At 35.4% G+C, this 15,898-nt stretch overlaps 1 protein-coding gene across 2 annotated transcripts; it reads right to left on the bottom strand.

Annotated features, from left to right (window-relative positions):
* Nucleotides 1-2,895: 2,895 nt before the first annotated feature.
* On the bottom strand, nucleotides 2,896-15,416 carry LOC136210612 (cullin-1). 2 transcript variants are annotated; one of them, XM_066001952.1, is made up of 20 exons: nucleotides 15,226-15,416; nucleotides 14,337-14,376; nucleotides 14,091-14,233; nucleotides 13,697-13,796; nucleotides 12,328-12,561; nucleotides 12,031-12,234; nucleotides 11,879-11,956; nucleotides 6,971-7,060; nucleotides 6,801-6,881; nucleotides 6,662-6,721; nucleotides 5,525-5,551; nucleotides 5,358-5,444; nucleotides 5,120-5,269; nucleotides 4,947-5,002; nucleotides 4,749-4,869; nucleotides 4,500-4,661; nucleotides 4,231-4,374; nucleotides 3,903-4,121; nucleotides 3,587-3,754; nucleotides 2,896-3,356 (listed from the first exon to the last, which is right to left on the bottom strand). In XM_066001952.1, exons 3-20 carry the CDS (start codon nucleotides 14,216-14,218, stop codon nucleotides 3,255-3,257), a joined length of 2,211 nt encoding a protein of 736 aa, XP_065858024.1. In that variant the 5' UTR covers nucleotides 14,219-14,233; nucleotides 14,337-14,376; nucleotides 15,226-15,416; the 3' UTR covers nucleotides 2,896-3,254. The 2 variants fall into 2 exon arrangements, with proteins under 2 accessions (XP_065858024.1, XP_065858023.1); XM_066001951.1 differs by lacking the exon at nucleotides 14,337-14,376.
* Nucleotides 15,417-15,898: the final 482 nt, after the last annotated feature.

Below are 15,898 nucleotides of genomic sequence, written 5' to 3'. Positions count from 1 at the left end.
TCTGCTTCCAGTAGACATCCTCCTGCTCCCACAATTCTTCCAGCCTCCTCTTATCATCAACGGACTTAACAATCGACTCTTCATTATCTTTTTCACGATAGCAAGCAATGGTTTTCTTCAAGTTAGCTATATCTAACCCATGAACCGCTTTCTAAACTCCTGCCCTCATGGTTCCATATGTGAAGTGCATGTCGCAAGCTTCAAGGAAACGACATCTTATTACAAGTATAAATTGACGTAACAAGCTCAGATAAACCCTCTTTCTTGACCCATGCCTCTTCAAATCGAAACTGGTGTTTATTATTCTCAAAAATGCAAACTCGAAGCTCTAAAAAATTAGAGAATGATCGATGTACTGAGAAACCAGATTTGCCAATTTGTAACGAGTAAAATCATGTAGCAATTAGAGCAAGCAAACACTCTGTCGAGTTTCTCACGAACCAAAGAGTTAGACCCACGACTTCTTTCCCATGTAAACTCCCCACTAACCATGCAAAGTTCATGCAAATCATTATTATCCACAACTTCTCAACTCTAGAATAAGAGCAGTAGGAAACTCACAACCTCCAACTTTTTCTTTTTGATCTAAGAGACAATTAAGAGCATCTCCAAGAGATTCTTAGTAAGTGATTTAAGAGTGGCTAAGATATATCATCTCCAACAATGCTCCTTATATTCACTAATTATTTATTATTTTATTATTAAGGTTATTCTTTATTATTACATTACCAATGATGTGAGGAGAGAGACTCATCAATAATAAATTATTAATAAAAAATGAAGTTAGGAGGCACTAAGAGGTGGAGAGAGACTCTCTATTAATAGAGGGGATGGAGAGGCTCTTAGTGATTTGAGGAGCCACTAAGAGGCTGTTGGAGATGAATTTTCATTCTCCTAAGCCAACTTAAGAGGCTGTTGGAGATGCTCTAAAGTCCCTAATCACTACCTAAGGCAAATTAGACCCACGACTTCTTTCCATTGTAAACTCCCCATTAACCATGCAAAGTTCATGCAAATCATTATTATCCACAACTTCTCTGAACTCTTGAATAAGAGCAGTAGGAAACTCACAACCTCCAACCTTTTCTTTTTGATCTAAGAGACAATTAAAGTCCCTAATCACTACCTACGGCAAATTAGAGAAAACAAACAAAGATTAAAGACGTTTCATGACTCCTAGTGCCTATTGTAATCTGCAAAATCGTAAAAATCCACACACCACTCGTCACCCACCATAGAATCACAAATCACCATATCAATTTGATGATCCAAGAAACAAGTAATAGAAACATCAACTCCTCTCTTCCAAGGAACCACCAAACCACCACTCCCTTTTTGATCTACCGTGAAACTACCTCCAAACTTAAACTTCTTTCAAATGTATGAAATATTCGAATTTTCAACATTAGTTTTAATTAGGAAAATAATGTCAAGATTATGAGATTTAATCAACTCTTCTAATGATCGAACTACTTGAGGGTTTTCCAAGCCGCGGCAATTCCAACTAAAGCAATTCAATGAGACCAACAAGCCTGAATGACGAACCTTGTCGTTTCAGTGTAAGACAAAAGCTCCTTACCAATGATAGAAATAAAACTTTCTAAAGAAAATTTGGATTGAAAACCAACATCGTTGCTCACTATAATATTTAAAACTTGTTTAGGATTTTAATTCAACTCGTCAACAGAACCATCCCTTTTCCTTTTGCAATCCTCCAATAGCTCTAGACTCGAGCCTTTCTCATTCATCGTATGCATATCCCGACTCGTAGGCCAATTATGTTCGAAAACCACTCGAGACCCAACATTCTTAATGTCCGTGTTAAGATTTCCACGTAAGTTGACTATGGAGATTCTCCATTATCACTCTTAGAATAACGAGATTAGACTATTTCGTAATCAACGTGAACATGGATTTGAAAGTTTAAATTCCCACCGCGTACCCCTCCACCATCGCCATTGGCAAAACTCAACTACAAATCCCCCTATGCGTCGGCGCCTTCAACCATTCACCCCATTTCAATCACAACTCTACAAAATTTGATGTGCATCAGTTTTTCAAAAAAAAAAAAAGCATTCGTATGTCTTAATAACCCATACAAGTAACAAAAGATGCTCAGCCTCTCCCATATCCCACACAAGTAACAAAAGATGCTCAACCTCCCATATTCGAAATATCTTCTAGGACTTTTGCAAGGGTTTTTCGTAAAAGTTTTCAGATGTCAATGCGAACCCTAATCTACATATATTGATTGATGTCATTGTCCAGAAATTCCCCAATAAAGTCTCATATCCCCATCCCAATTCTTCTAACCATATTCAAATGGTAAGGCATAGGCTTGAATCCAAAAATCAGCAAAATCCAACACTGATTATCAAATGACAAAAAGCCTACTTGTTCCTTTCCATTCATGTAGAACAAGTAGATGATTATAAAACGTCCAAATCCCTCCAACAAGGACCCTATCTCTATCAATAGGGTTAAAAAAACTCGAAAGTAAAGAGATTTGAATTGGTATCTTGTATAGCAATACTACAAGATTCAAATCGATATACTACATCCACGACACCAAGACTGGGCAGACTACACCCACGCCACCAAGACTGGCCAATCTGCACTTCATTGGGACTGGCCAATCTTCGTTGATCCAAGAACTTCCCTACTAATCGAAGCCCGCTATCCGTTTCAGGAATATTCACCTAGAGAATTTCCAAGTCCAAAGCCTCATTTTCTTCATTGCCTATAACGAGATTTGCCATAAAAAAGTTCCATGGACACACCAAAATGGCAAAAGAAACTCTAGCTGCAAAAACACTTTGCACAAAACGAGAGAAAACACTCACAACATGAGAGGCATGCAAAATTGGTAAAACGGAAATCTCCAACAGTTACATAGTAGATAACAAATACAGGTTTCATAATTAAATCAAAAAGTAAAAGATATGAACATAGATTTAACATTGTAATTATCAACAGAGGTATTGCCTATGCCAATAATTGATTTACATAGTTGTTTCCCCCTGCAAAAGGTTCTAATTGGTATGAAAACCAAAGCTCAAAACTACTATTTGAGGCCTTTTTTCTTTCTTTTCTTTTCCAGACAAAAAAGGCAAAATTCTTTGATGTTGTTCTCATCAGCTTTAGCATCACTAATAATGAGACACTGCAACTACAAGATTTACAGACTCTATAACCTCCTGCTCCTTTTCAGCTAAAACCTTGGATCCTCAACTGTACTGTACTAGTTCAACTAACTAAGCCAAATACCTAAATACATTTGGGTTCTCCTTGTCTCTCTCCAAGTAGTCTCGAGTGATCAGATCTTCCATTCGCTTCTTAATTGCCTTTATGTCGGGCTGCAAATTTCAAATCCAAATCATCATACAAGAATAAATGAAACCAAAACATAAACTACATAACAAGTTAGTGAAGCTCTTGATTTTGCTCTTCTCATCAATAATTTGCTATGCAAAAAATCATTCTGGTCTATATTAAATTATTAATTCAGTAATCAGCAGTAGCCACATAACCATTTTAGCTTTTCCTGCAGTATGTACTTCTAATCAAGAGGCAGTATATATCATACCTTGAACATGCGACTCAACTGCTCAACACACTCGGAGACTAGTTGTTGGTGACCCAAAACCTTGCGACTCTTCATTATGCGAACTATTGCTGCATCAATTGCGTATCTCCTGTCTTTATCAACATCTTCAACTATCTTCTTTCTTTCATCTACTGGAGGTAGAGGAATCTGCAGACAATAACTTCAAGTGTTCATTTCTTCAGCAAGGTAAAACAAGTAGATAAATGTCAAAAAGCCAACATCCTTTTTATGGTTTGAAGATAGCAAACAAGGAAACAATTCAATCGGGAGCAAGGAGTATTATGCTAAAATTTACCTTGATTCTCCTCATCCTGTCTGTAAATTTGTGGTTGGCTTCAAAGTAATCAGTTTGGGAAATAGTCTTTGTATTCGGTTCCTTGGTAAGTATCTTATACTTGGCACAAGACAAGGAATGAAGCAATCTAACCAAGTCATCATGGGTCAAGTTCAATTGAGTCAGAATCTCTGAATAGCTTAACCTATCTGAAGTATTAAAAAGCAGCAGAAGTGCAGCCTGTAGATTGTACACGAAAATAGAGTTCAGTTAAGATCAAGCATCCATATAAAGGAAAATTTACCACCCTACACTAAGCTTCCACGCCTTTGGTCTAATTACAACAAACCTGGTAGGTTGAGACAATCAACTCTATATTTTTTTGCTCAAACTTGCCGTTTAGGTGGCACGAACCCAATGAATATATCCATGTAAGCTTTCGGTGCTTGCTTTTCTGATCATAAAATTCCTTGAAAATTTCTACACCCCTAACCTGAGCAGAAGTTTCCAAAATATTTAATTTAAAAAGAAAAAATAAGGCATTTCTATCTCATCAAATAATAATAATAAAAAAGGTATTATAGTAACGATTATTTGCATGGTGTAACAAAAGCTTACCATCTCTGCAGGAAGATTAAGATCAGAGGATTTATAACTTGGCCAAAATCCAGTTGTAAGAACAGTGACTGATAAATCAATCCCTGGATGTGCATTAGTGTTATTACCAAGATATTTCTCAAAGTTCGTCTGGTTTTCCTTAGCCAGTGTCAAATCGGTGACCTAGAAGAGGGAAAAAGAATTCCTAAGGAAATTTGAACCCTTAAATGGGAATACTGCTGATGAACAAAATATCATAGGCTAAGTTACCATCCCCTCCATCTTTGAGGTGAACTGTCCACCGCACTGCTGTTTTAGTTTTGTTAGAATACTCCTCTCATGTTCATCATTTGCACTACGGTCGAAAAGAAGGCGACGAGCAAGCTTCTTTCTGCCAACAACAAAAGAAATCAAATTGGTATTGATGAAAGCAAAGCAAAACAAAATGGCAGTAAAGATTCAATTTACCTGTAGAATTCAGCAAAAAGGTCCTTGTCACTGATATAAGCCAGCAACTTCACCACCTGTTAAAATGTAACCACAAACGTCGAGAATAATTTTCAGGGATAAGATTTGAAAGTCAAGTCTAAGCAATATATTGAAAGGGAGACTATTAAATGATGAAAAATATTATAAGCCACCTTCTCCAGAGTTTCTTCAATGGCTTCATCACTCAATTTCTCACTTCCACCCTTCTTGAGGATATTATCGCAGAAGGTTGCCAATAACTCTGCACTAGAGCTACCAGCCACTGTTTTATTACAAAAAATCTCGAACGCCTCTTTCATCGCCTATTGTACCAACAAAAGGATAAAAGTTTTAATGACAATACAAAATAAAACTAGATTGCATATCCACCGACAACCGCAAAAGCAAGACCTTGTGAAACAGCGTGTGATTTTGAAAACAATCAACCACGTATGCCATGTACTTGTCATGCAGCTCAATTATCTTTCTGATAAGAACCTGAAGACCAAACCATGAAATAAATTTTAGGGCTTTCCGTCATTCTCAGAAATCTAAAGCATTAACTTTCTGGGCTCTACCTGTTCCTGTATGCTACCATTTGAAGCCTGTAAAAGCACCATACTTGTTAATTCTTGGCTCCCACAGCAGATAAATACGAAACAAGTACATAGCTTATTACATAACAGTTAATCCATATGAAAGAAACAAACAACAAATATCAGCTATAAATACATGGAGTCTCACCATCACAGACACAAAGTCTCCAAGTGTATTTATGCTCAAATACAAATGTGAGAGAAAAGGTGAGGGAAAGGGAATGGACCCACTATGGCTGTTAGACGAGATACTTTATTCGCATAACTTGGTGATTTTACCAATATATGTTTCTTTCAGATACCAATTCCATCCCTGGAAAGGGCGTCTTATGCATAGTTGTCAAATCAAGATTTGAATCGTGAATCAAAATCCAAATTTTGTGAATCGTAAATTTGGGTTCAAATTCATAAAATTGTAAAATAATAATAGTTAGCATGTTTAACTTAAGATATTATCAAATATTAGTCTAGAAATGCAATTTTAATGTCAAAAAGAAATCATATCAACCAGCTACTTAAAATTCAAATCTAATGCAAATGCAATCCTAATAAAACTAAGTCACAAATCATTGTTAATCATCAAGGGGATCATCATCATCCAATCATATTCGTACTAGACAGTAGGACAGAAAATATATAGGGATGGCGTTGGCAGTAGAATAAGGGACTCTTTTTTATCAGAAGTAAGAGATGTTTTGTTATATAGTATTGAACAATTGAATCCTGATTCCTAATTGGTTAAGGAGTAGAATAAGTAATTCTGTAATTGATTAATTTAATTCTTAATTTCTTATTATTTATTTCCTAATTCCTATTGGTTGTTGTATTGACTTTTTTAGTTCTTTCCACTTCAGTTTTTCTAAGTAATTAAACTCCAATGGCCACACAAATCTCAACCTCTAATTTAGGCAGATTTCAATATTAAAAAAAAAAAAAAAAGCAGATTACATGCACCACCAATTCCCACGATTCACCACCAAGGGGGATGCACCAAAAATTTCTAGGAAATTGAGTGAAAATTTTATTTATTACACATTTTCTCAATTGACAATATTATCAAATAAATTTCACCACCATGAGATGTCAAATACACACTTTAAAAAAAAAATATCAACGAACCTGGTTGCTTGCAGCATCTTCAGCTTGCTGGACCAAAACAGTCCCTTCACCAGTAATGTGCTGCAAAAATGAATAATTAGAAATCAAGAACAAGATGTACACTGTTTTTGAGCAAAATAGCATAAATGTAGAAACCAACCTGCTTGAAAATAGCAGAAACAGGTTCCAAGCCTTTCGGTATTCTATGATAAAGCCTATACATCCTTGACAGATCCTCTACCTGCATGACATTAACAAATCAATTCATCATTTACAGATACTGCAAGGAGAAAACCCAAAGATGAAGCAATATCAATCTGCTGTATATACCTTGTCATCTCTAAGCAATGCCCGACATCCAGAATGCTCCTTTTCAAGCAACTGATTTGCATATATTACCAATAATTCATGTTGCACTTTCTGCAAAGAGGAGATAAAGCTAACATTAATAGTTTCTTAAAAACTCTATAAGGATAAGATTTCTGATTTCTTTCTAATGTATAGGAACTTCTAATTTAAGGGATGAAAGTGAAATATTTCAACTACCCAGGCATAGTTGTTAAAAGCACAAGGCTCACTAAGTCGCTAAGGGTTTCTGAACCTAGGCTTAGGGCGCAATGCAAGGCGCGCGCCTGAGGAACACGAGGCACAGAAAATAAAAAATATATATATATTCTTTTACTAGAGGGCGAGCCCTGACGCAACGGTAAACGTTGTTGTCGTGTGACTGATATTGGTAGGGGAAGGCTTGCCCCCAGTACACCCTTGTGGTGGGACCCCTCCCCGGACCCTCGCTTAAGCAAGGACGCGTAATGCACTAGGCCGCCCTTTATATATTCTTTTACTAGTTAAAGCATAAACCAAAAAAACACACTTATGACCACACAAACAAAACAAAACCACATAAAAACATAATACTAAATCATAAATGTCAAAAACACCAAGTTGAGTTTCATAGAGACATTAACATATACTTAATGTCTTAACCTGAGTACCTAACTAATGCTACTAAACTAATAACCATTCATTGTCACTTGATATCCTTCTGTGTGTCTGTCTCGGTTTCTATTTTAGTGGAATGGAGGAGACTCTTCTTTATGTGACTGCGCTTAATCCCTCTCTAGTCTTTCTATATTTAGTTATGTGTCTTGACATTCTTATTTAGATCAAGAGTTAAGATAATCTTATTTTAAAATAGATAAAACACGGAGGCGCACCTTGATTCAGGCTCCGAGGCCCAGGTGAGGCGCACAAGCCGAGAGCCTTTAAAGCAGGGCCTTGCTTTTTGCAATCAAGGCTTACTACCTTGAGCCTTGAGTGAGGCGTACATTTAACAACTATGTACCCAAGTATATTAAAAATAAAAATTGGCATCTAACCAACTCAAAAATGTTAAGGGGGATCAAGCTCTGTTGAAGGGGTTTTTAGATAGAGAATAGCATAAGAGATCCGAGGATATAAAGGGAATATAAGAGGCCACACGGTCTCTTAGCTGGCATTAGTATTGCTTTCGGATGAAGGCCGTCAGAGGTGCAGGATGGTTGTTACATATTGGTGAGTGCTGTGAAGGTAGAGGTGGCTATTGAAATATCATTTTTGAATAAGCCTTTAGGCTTGGGAAGAGGCACAGCCAGAGGGAGCAAAGGGTTATGTCATTTGTTGGGTTAAATGCACCATTGGTGACTGAACTTATATGGTTGTCTCAAAATGGTCACTCAACTTCAATTTGTCTCAATAAAACCACCCAACTTTGAGTTTTGTCTCAATTAGGTCACTCCGCCGATTTCAGTGATTAAAAAGCATCGGAATGATGACATAAGTGCCACATCAGCATGAGTCAACTCAGATCTCTGACCGACACAGTTTCAGTCACAGATCTGAGTTGACTCATGCTGATATATCACCCATGTCATTATTCTGATGCTTTTTAACCACCGAAATCGGCGAAGTGACCTAATATAAAACTCAAAGTTGGGTGGTTTTATTGAGACATTGAAATTGAGTGACTATTTTGAGATAACCATGTAAGGTCAATGACCAATTGTGCATTTAACCCATCATTTGTTCATCTTTATAATTCTCTTCTTGTGTGCTAGTTAGTGTCCCATTATTCTTGTATTAGTGTGTGGAAGTTTATCAACACCAGATCCATTATATTATCCAATATTTACGTGTTTAATTGAGATGTTTTTGATAGTGATAATGTTTTCCCTTTCTTTTTGTTGTCATCAAACAAGAAGGTTATGCTGTTATGGAAGCTATAACAGAAAAATGCTAGATACATAGGGAAAAAAAAAGATAAAAAGACAACCCTTCGCACCTAGTACTTGTATTAGTGTCTGGAAGTTTATCAATACAAGATCCATTATCCAGTATTTAATCGTTTAATTGAGATGTTTTTTAATAGTGATAATTTTGTCCCTTTCTTTTTGTTGTCATTAACAAGAAGGTTATGCTCATAGTTGTTGTGACTGTAATTAACTTAGTTATTAAAGGCGCGCCTCAGGCTAAGGCTCCAGCCTTAGCGCCTCTGGAGCCCAAAGGCGGGCGCGGTCAGTCAGGCACGCGCCTTAGTGCGCCTTAAGCCAGGCGCAAGGCGCACGCCTTGGCGCGCCTCAGCTACTTTAGGGTATTTTAGGGTTGAGGGTACTTAGGGTTTTGAGGGTATTTTAGGGTTAGGGTATTTTAGGGTTTTTTAAGTTCAGAAAATAAAAGAAAAGCAGGGACAGACAAAGATCGACAGTTTTTACTCGACATATCGCAACAGTTAACTCATGCCTTAGTAGTTAACTAGAACTTAACTCATGCTTTTTATGGTTTTATTGTTGTTATTTGACTATTTGTAATTATTTGTGACTAGTATTATGAATTTATGATATATTTTTTTGAGCGCCTCGAGTCACTCGGGCGCACGCCATAAGTTGCGCCTTGCGCCAAGGCTCCAGGACCCCCCTTGCGCCTTAGAGCGCCTTGCGCCTTTAATAACTATGGTAATTAATGTAGAGCATACTTTGCATTTAATATAGAGTATGCTCAAGTCAAAGTCTACCCAATCTTACTTCAAAGTCTACCCAATCTTACTTAGGCTGCTGTATGTCAGGGTAAAGGTGTCTCAATGCCATTGTCAATAGGTAATATCAGAACTAGCTAGTGCATATAAATATATTTGTATGTAACACAGAAAATGAGAGAAATATAAAATACAGAATTTCAGTTTCAACTCGAAATCTCATTTTGTGAATCAGGATTCGTGAATCGAAAAACTCAAAATGTTATAAAAAAATAAACTATTAACCATGTTTAACTTTAAATATTAGTCTAAAAATGCAACTTTAATATCCAAATAAAATTATATCAATTTATCAACCAAGCACTTGAAGTTGATGATGATGATTAAGCAATTGATGTATTTAGTTTGTGTAATGGGAGAGAGTAGGAGGATTTTTTGTAATGGAAATTCAGAAGACACCAGAGACAAAAAGTAGAAGATAATCGAAAGAATAGAGGAGAGTACAGCTCAAAATAACAAATAAATAGAGTCAAAAGTCATATGTTTCTATTACATAACTTCTTATTAAATCCTGTTAGTTCTTCTGCACACGTTTTTTAGTTTTTAAAAATTGAAAACAGTTTTTTTTAATGGTGTCATGAATGGACCGAATCGGTGGACTCGGCCGAGTCACCACCAATTCATGAAGATTCCAAGTCGTAACTATGGTACAACTTGAAATCTTCATGAATCGGATCGTACGAGTCAACTCGATGTACAATTCTAACAACTATGGTTATGCCATTATGGAAGCTATAACAGAAAAACGCTAGGAAACATTAAAATAATATAAATAAATAAAAGACAACCCTTTGCTCCCACAGGGACTGTTCCCTTTCTGGAGCCAAATCAAAATACTAATTCTAGAAGCTACTCTTCTTCTCACCCACCACATATATACTGTTGTGAACAGCCATCAAAAGAGCTTAAGACAATTTTACTACTCCCTCCGTCCCATAATAGATGTATTTCTAGAGAATTTTTTTAGTTCCATAGTACATGACGTTTTGATTCAATCAATGCACATTAATTGATTTTTACGAAATATACCCCTATTTAAGTTGCCTTTTTATTTTGGGAATAGATAAAAATTAATTAATGGATGCAATTAATACAAGGGTAACAGAGTCTTTTAGTTAAAATTAATTAATTACATTTCTTAATTCCTGTGTCTTAACCTTAAAAGACATCCATTGTGGAACAGAGTTATTTAGGCAGTAGCGTGTTTTATCTATTTAAGCAGCAACACATTATCATATTATCTAGGCAATCATAATTTCATTATCAGACAGTTAAGTTCATTTTCCATTTAGTTTGGCAATAGTATTTTTTTATAATTAAAAGGTCTGTCAGTGGTTGTCCTGAAAAAAAATCTCCCCTTATTGTAGTCTCTTTATGTCTCCTATAAGAGCCACGATCTTTTGATAGAAGTTTATGGTGAATATTGAGTCGAAACAAGCATTAGGTGAGTTCGGGTGGTCTCTTAAAAATCATCATTGAGTCTCAAAAATAGAACCCTAGAAGAACATGAAAAACAAGAAAAATTAAAGGGAATTCTCCTATGCATCTGTGAAGAGATTGATTGACAGGCCAATAACATGTCTCTATGTTTCCTTAAAACTATCCTTAATTCCTTTATATCATTCTCTATCAAGAAATACTGCAAGAGATAAAAAAAAAGTCAGAACCAGAAGAAATTCAGGGCAGAGTTGGATACTTGTGTTTCTGCTATACATTTAAGCTTTAAATCAATGATTAAGCTTTATTATTTGACAAGGTCAGAAGTTAGTCAACAAGGCAATGAATTGGAAGGGACAGCCAGCTAGTTCCCAGCTTAACCAGTCCAACAGTCCAATTTTAGAAACATTGTGGTTCACTTAAACATATCATACCATACAAGTACCATTTGAATTTGTAAGGTTCCCAAATAGTACAGGAACATAGAATCTAATAGATCATCCCACTAACAATATTCCTACTCAAAAATTATGCACCATAACTAGAAAGGACAAAAGATCATGCTACAGGATTGATTATAAACCTCATTCAAGTAATTTGACATGTATCTTACATGCATTTATCAAAAAAAGAGAGAGAGAGAGAGAAATATTTCCCATTTGTACACAACATTTTATGAAACAAAGAAAAAATCCCAACAAAGTCAGCATAAATCAATCAATGAAACTAACCTCCACCAACTTTGGCTCACTGCTTGAGTGCAAGTAATGAGAAACTCTATCCCTTTCCTTCTTTAAACATTCCTCAGACTGCAATTTATAAGAGATGTAAGCCTCAAAAAGACTAAAAACAATAATTCAAATCAGTACAATTAAATACGTGCCTTCAACATATAGTCTGGACAAGAGTCTTCCAAAATCCAGATTGATGCCTTACGAGAATAGTATGCACCAGTATCTTGAAGCATACTTGCTTCAAAATCTTCTTCATAACGGTCCATCGATCCCATCCCAATCTCAACATATATATCTAATACATTCTTCAGTAACGCCCTATCGATCTGCTCTCCCTCCCGTTCCCTATCAATCTGATCCCCATAAAAATGGATCATCAATATATTACTGGAAACAAAAATAAAATAATAAAAAGATATACAATGCTTTAAGAAGAAGTAACATACGAGAACAATAACAGCATCTCTAGCTTTTTCATTTACTTCATGATATACCAGGTCGCGGAAGCAGGTCAGCCCAACTTCATTAAGTGCAGGAAGTGACCTTCGAGCAATGAAGTAGCGGTCCAAATAATGAAAGAATCGTGACAGCCACCTAACCATAATTTTATGGTTAGACCATCTTTTCACAAGTTCCCTCAGCATAAATTCATCATGCTTCTCTCTTATAGATGGCAGCACCTAATTGAGAAAACAAAGTGAAGCTAGGTGTTATTGAGATAATAAGACGCACATCATAACAAACAAGGAATCAGCCAATAACTTATAATAGTAGAATTTGAACCCAGGATACACAAACAGGTCTCATCTTCCCAGCAAATTATGACCATGTAAAGGCTTTATCTCAAAGACAAAACTGTATCACATTAATACCATTTCTGATGTGCAGTGCAAATGAAATACAGGTCCAACCTTCCTAGCTGTAGAATAAGGCTGCAACAACTTATTCATATTTCCCCCTATGTTTATGCATGCTTACACTATCTACAACAAATAGCAATTCTTAATTCAATTGATATTGGATTCAACGAATTCATACTAGTATATGCAAATAGATTTGAGCAAATATTAGAAGAACTAATAGGATTAAACCTCTATTTGGCCCCTGTGGTATCCAAAATTTTGTCATTCGGGACCTGTGGTATTATTTGGTAACATTTTCCCCTAAGTATTCCCGTAGGTGGCATTTAACCCATTTTGAATGGAAAGCTACTAATTTGTTAAATTTTGACACATGGTACAGTTTTTGACACAGTGACATGTAAATATAGCATTTGTTTTAAAAAAATTCCATATAGACTTAATATGTGGATAAATAAGGAAAAAATAACAATTCCTTATTTATCCACATATGGAAAAAAAAAATTAAAATCAATTGACAAGTGTACATGCCACGTGTCAAAAAATTTGTCATGTGGCAAAATTAAACAGATTAGTTAATTGTCCATTCAAAATTGATTAAATGTCACCTATGGGAATACTTCAGGGCAAAAGCTACCAAATGATAAGACAGAGGGAAAATGAAAAAAAATTTGGATAACACAAGGGCCAAATAAGGGTTTAATCTGAATTAATATTATTAGTTTGCAGAGCTACAATAACACATTCTTTTCACTGAGATCTATGCTTATCTGCTACTTATAGATAAAGGATTCAAGAAAATAAAAATTAACAAGAAACAGACCATCTACCCATTAATCATGCTGGTAAAATAAGACAGACTACTGGCAACCATCCAAAGGTTCAATACAAAACAAAAGAATGCATAATTGTCTTCATAAAAATACACTAATTGTCTTCATAATTATCTTCTTACTGAGAAACTGGTATACTCTTGGAAGGCCTCCTTGTACTTATCATAAAGCTGCTGAGAATAATCATGCGGAGGCTTCTGCGTGCACATGTTGTATATAGTACTGAAGAGTTTATATTAGGAAAAAATAGGATTGGTCAGAATATTTATGACACCCACCAAACAAACTCCTAAGACTACTAAAAAAAAAAAAAGGGCGGCCCGGTCGCACTACGCGTCCCCGCTGAGCGAGGGTCCGGGGAGGGGTCCCACCACAAGGGTGTACTGGGGGCAAGCCTTCCCCTGCCAATTTATTTTGGCAAGAGGCCGCTCCTAAGACTCGAACCCGTGACCTCTTGGTCACACGACAAACAAACTCCTAAGACTACTAAAATATAAAAAACAAAAAAAACCATACGTGTAAAGCATCATATATTCTTCTGAGCTAAACTGATCTGGCGATCCATCCAGAACATTCTTCAGCTTTGTTATACCCCTGTGCATAAAATCCCATCCTTGATCCAAGTCTATTGTTCTACGCTCCATGTTTTAAAGAACAATCTGTCAAAAAACAAAACCAAATTTTTAAAACACAAGCGATGATTAATAAGATAAAGGAAGAAGATTATTCATGCATAGCACTAGAAGCAATGAGCATGCATACATTGTCAGAATTCATTCTGCATCAGCAATTTATTCCAGACCTGCATTTTCAGCATGTTATAATCAATTTCATCAAGTTGACAAGTTACTATATGCAGTTGTCAGGCATTTACAGCTTGCATTCTACCGTAGTAGCTGGCACTATTACATTGATTTTTAATCTAGATTGATTGCACGGAAACTCTTCTTTATTAGCATTTCTGCATTTCTTATGTCCGTTTCTGTTTCAGTGCAACATAGTTTTTCAATAGGTGTATACAAGGATCACTATATGGAATATGGAGAATATGAGATCATTCTATTGAATATTTGTTGTTTAATTTACTGTTCTCTGTTAACGGAGAATTTGATAATAGAAAATTCACTAAACAAAAGGATACACGTCAGCAATAATGCAACACTAGAAGAAATTACAGGTAGAAGTTTCTATGAAAGGAAACTAAACCACCAAAATTCGAATTGATACTGATATCAGTATTGCTTCTTGAAGGGTTACAAATGGTCAAAGTACTTACAAAATTATATCAAGATTCCATAACAATCAATAAAAAACAACAAAATTCAAATATCAGGTTAACCTAAAGAAGAATCATAGAACAACGAATATAACCTATTACAACCAAATAGCAAACGTAAAAAAAAACAGCGATAAGCAACAACACATGCCCTGGAATTCGAATTGATCAAAACGCAGCAACATTTCTCCGTAACACCAGACAAACACCATGTAAAACGCTAATCAAACACCAAGCCGTAAAAGCATAAATTTAAGTCAATGCGTCTACCGCAATCGATGCTATTTATCTCAACCTAGGACCATGAACTAGAACAAAGCATTATAATAAAAATCAAAAATCAAAGAAACCCTAAGAAGTGGAGAAAACACTTACCGAAAAGATATTCGGAATAATGAGAATTGAGAGGAGAGTCTAAAGGAGAGCCTGCAACTTGAATATTAAGAGAAGTAGCAGAGAAATCCTAACCCTAGTCCATATACGAATAGAGAGAAATTTCTCTTCTCGCTCTAAAACGAGAGCGAAATTTTTAAGCCGGTAATGGGTAGGATTTGATGGTGAGAAACATGCAGACAGCATTTATACCCCAACTATTTTTCGGGTTTTATCTCCAAAACTATTATTAATAAATTATTATATATTATAAAAGCACACATTAATATAGCAAAGTGAAAAATAACCTCAAATTGAATAATAAGTCAACAAACTAGAAAGAACATACTTCCCAAAAAAAATGATGCGTTAGCAAATCTCTAATATACTTTTAACTAGTTTTTGGCTCGTGCGATGCACGGATTCATCTTAATATATAAATATTGATAAAAAATACAATCTAATAATTATAATTAATGACATAAATGTGTTATATAAATTAAATATTATTATTTGATTTTCACATTTACTTTAAATAATATTTTTATAGATAAATATAATAATAAAATAAAAACTAATATATTATATATTATATTATATTTTTATCAGTAAAAAAGGAGGAAGTGACACCTCAGTTCCATCGTTATTTTAGGGTTTAATTTAAATTCTATAGTAC

Source organism: Euphorbia lathyris, chromosome 1 (genome assembly GCF_963576675.1).
Source record: "Euphorbia lathyris chromosome 1, ddEupLath1.1, whole genome shotgun sequence".
Lineage (NCBI taxonomy): Eukaryota > Viridiplantae > Streptophyta > Magnoliopsida > Malpighiales > Euphorbiaceae > Euphorbia > Euphorbia lathyris.
The sequence above is the reverse complement of the archived record's forward strand: the minus strand, read 5'-3'. Positions and strand labels throughout refer to the sequence as shown.

What these genes read in the sequence shown, in the direction of transcription:
- LOC136210612 (XM_066001952.1), bottom strand. Translation starts at nt 14,218, where the DNA reads ATGGAGCGTAGAACAATAGACTTGGATCAAGGATGGGATTTTATGCAC. An exon ending in AAGAGTATACCAGTTTCTCA is followed by an intron (nt 12,562 to 13,696) that starts GTAAGAAGATAA and finishes TTTCTCAATTAG; the next exon opens with GTGCTGCCATCTATAAGAGA. An exon ending in TTTCTGCTATTTTCAAGCAG is followed by an intron (nt 6,722 to 6,800) that starts GTTGGTTTCTAC and finishes TCATTTTTGCAG; the next exon opens with CACATTACTGGTGAAGGGAC.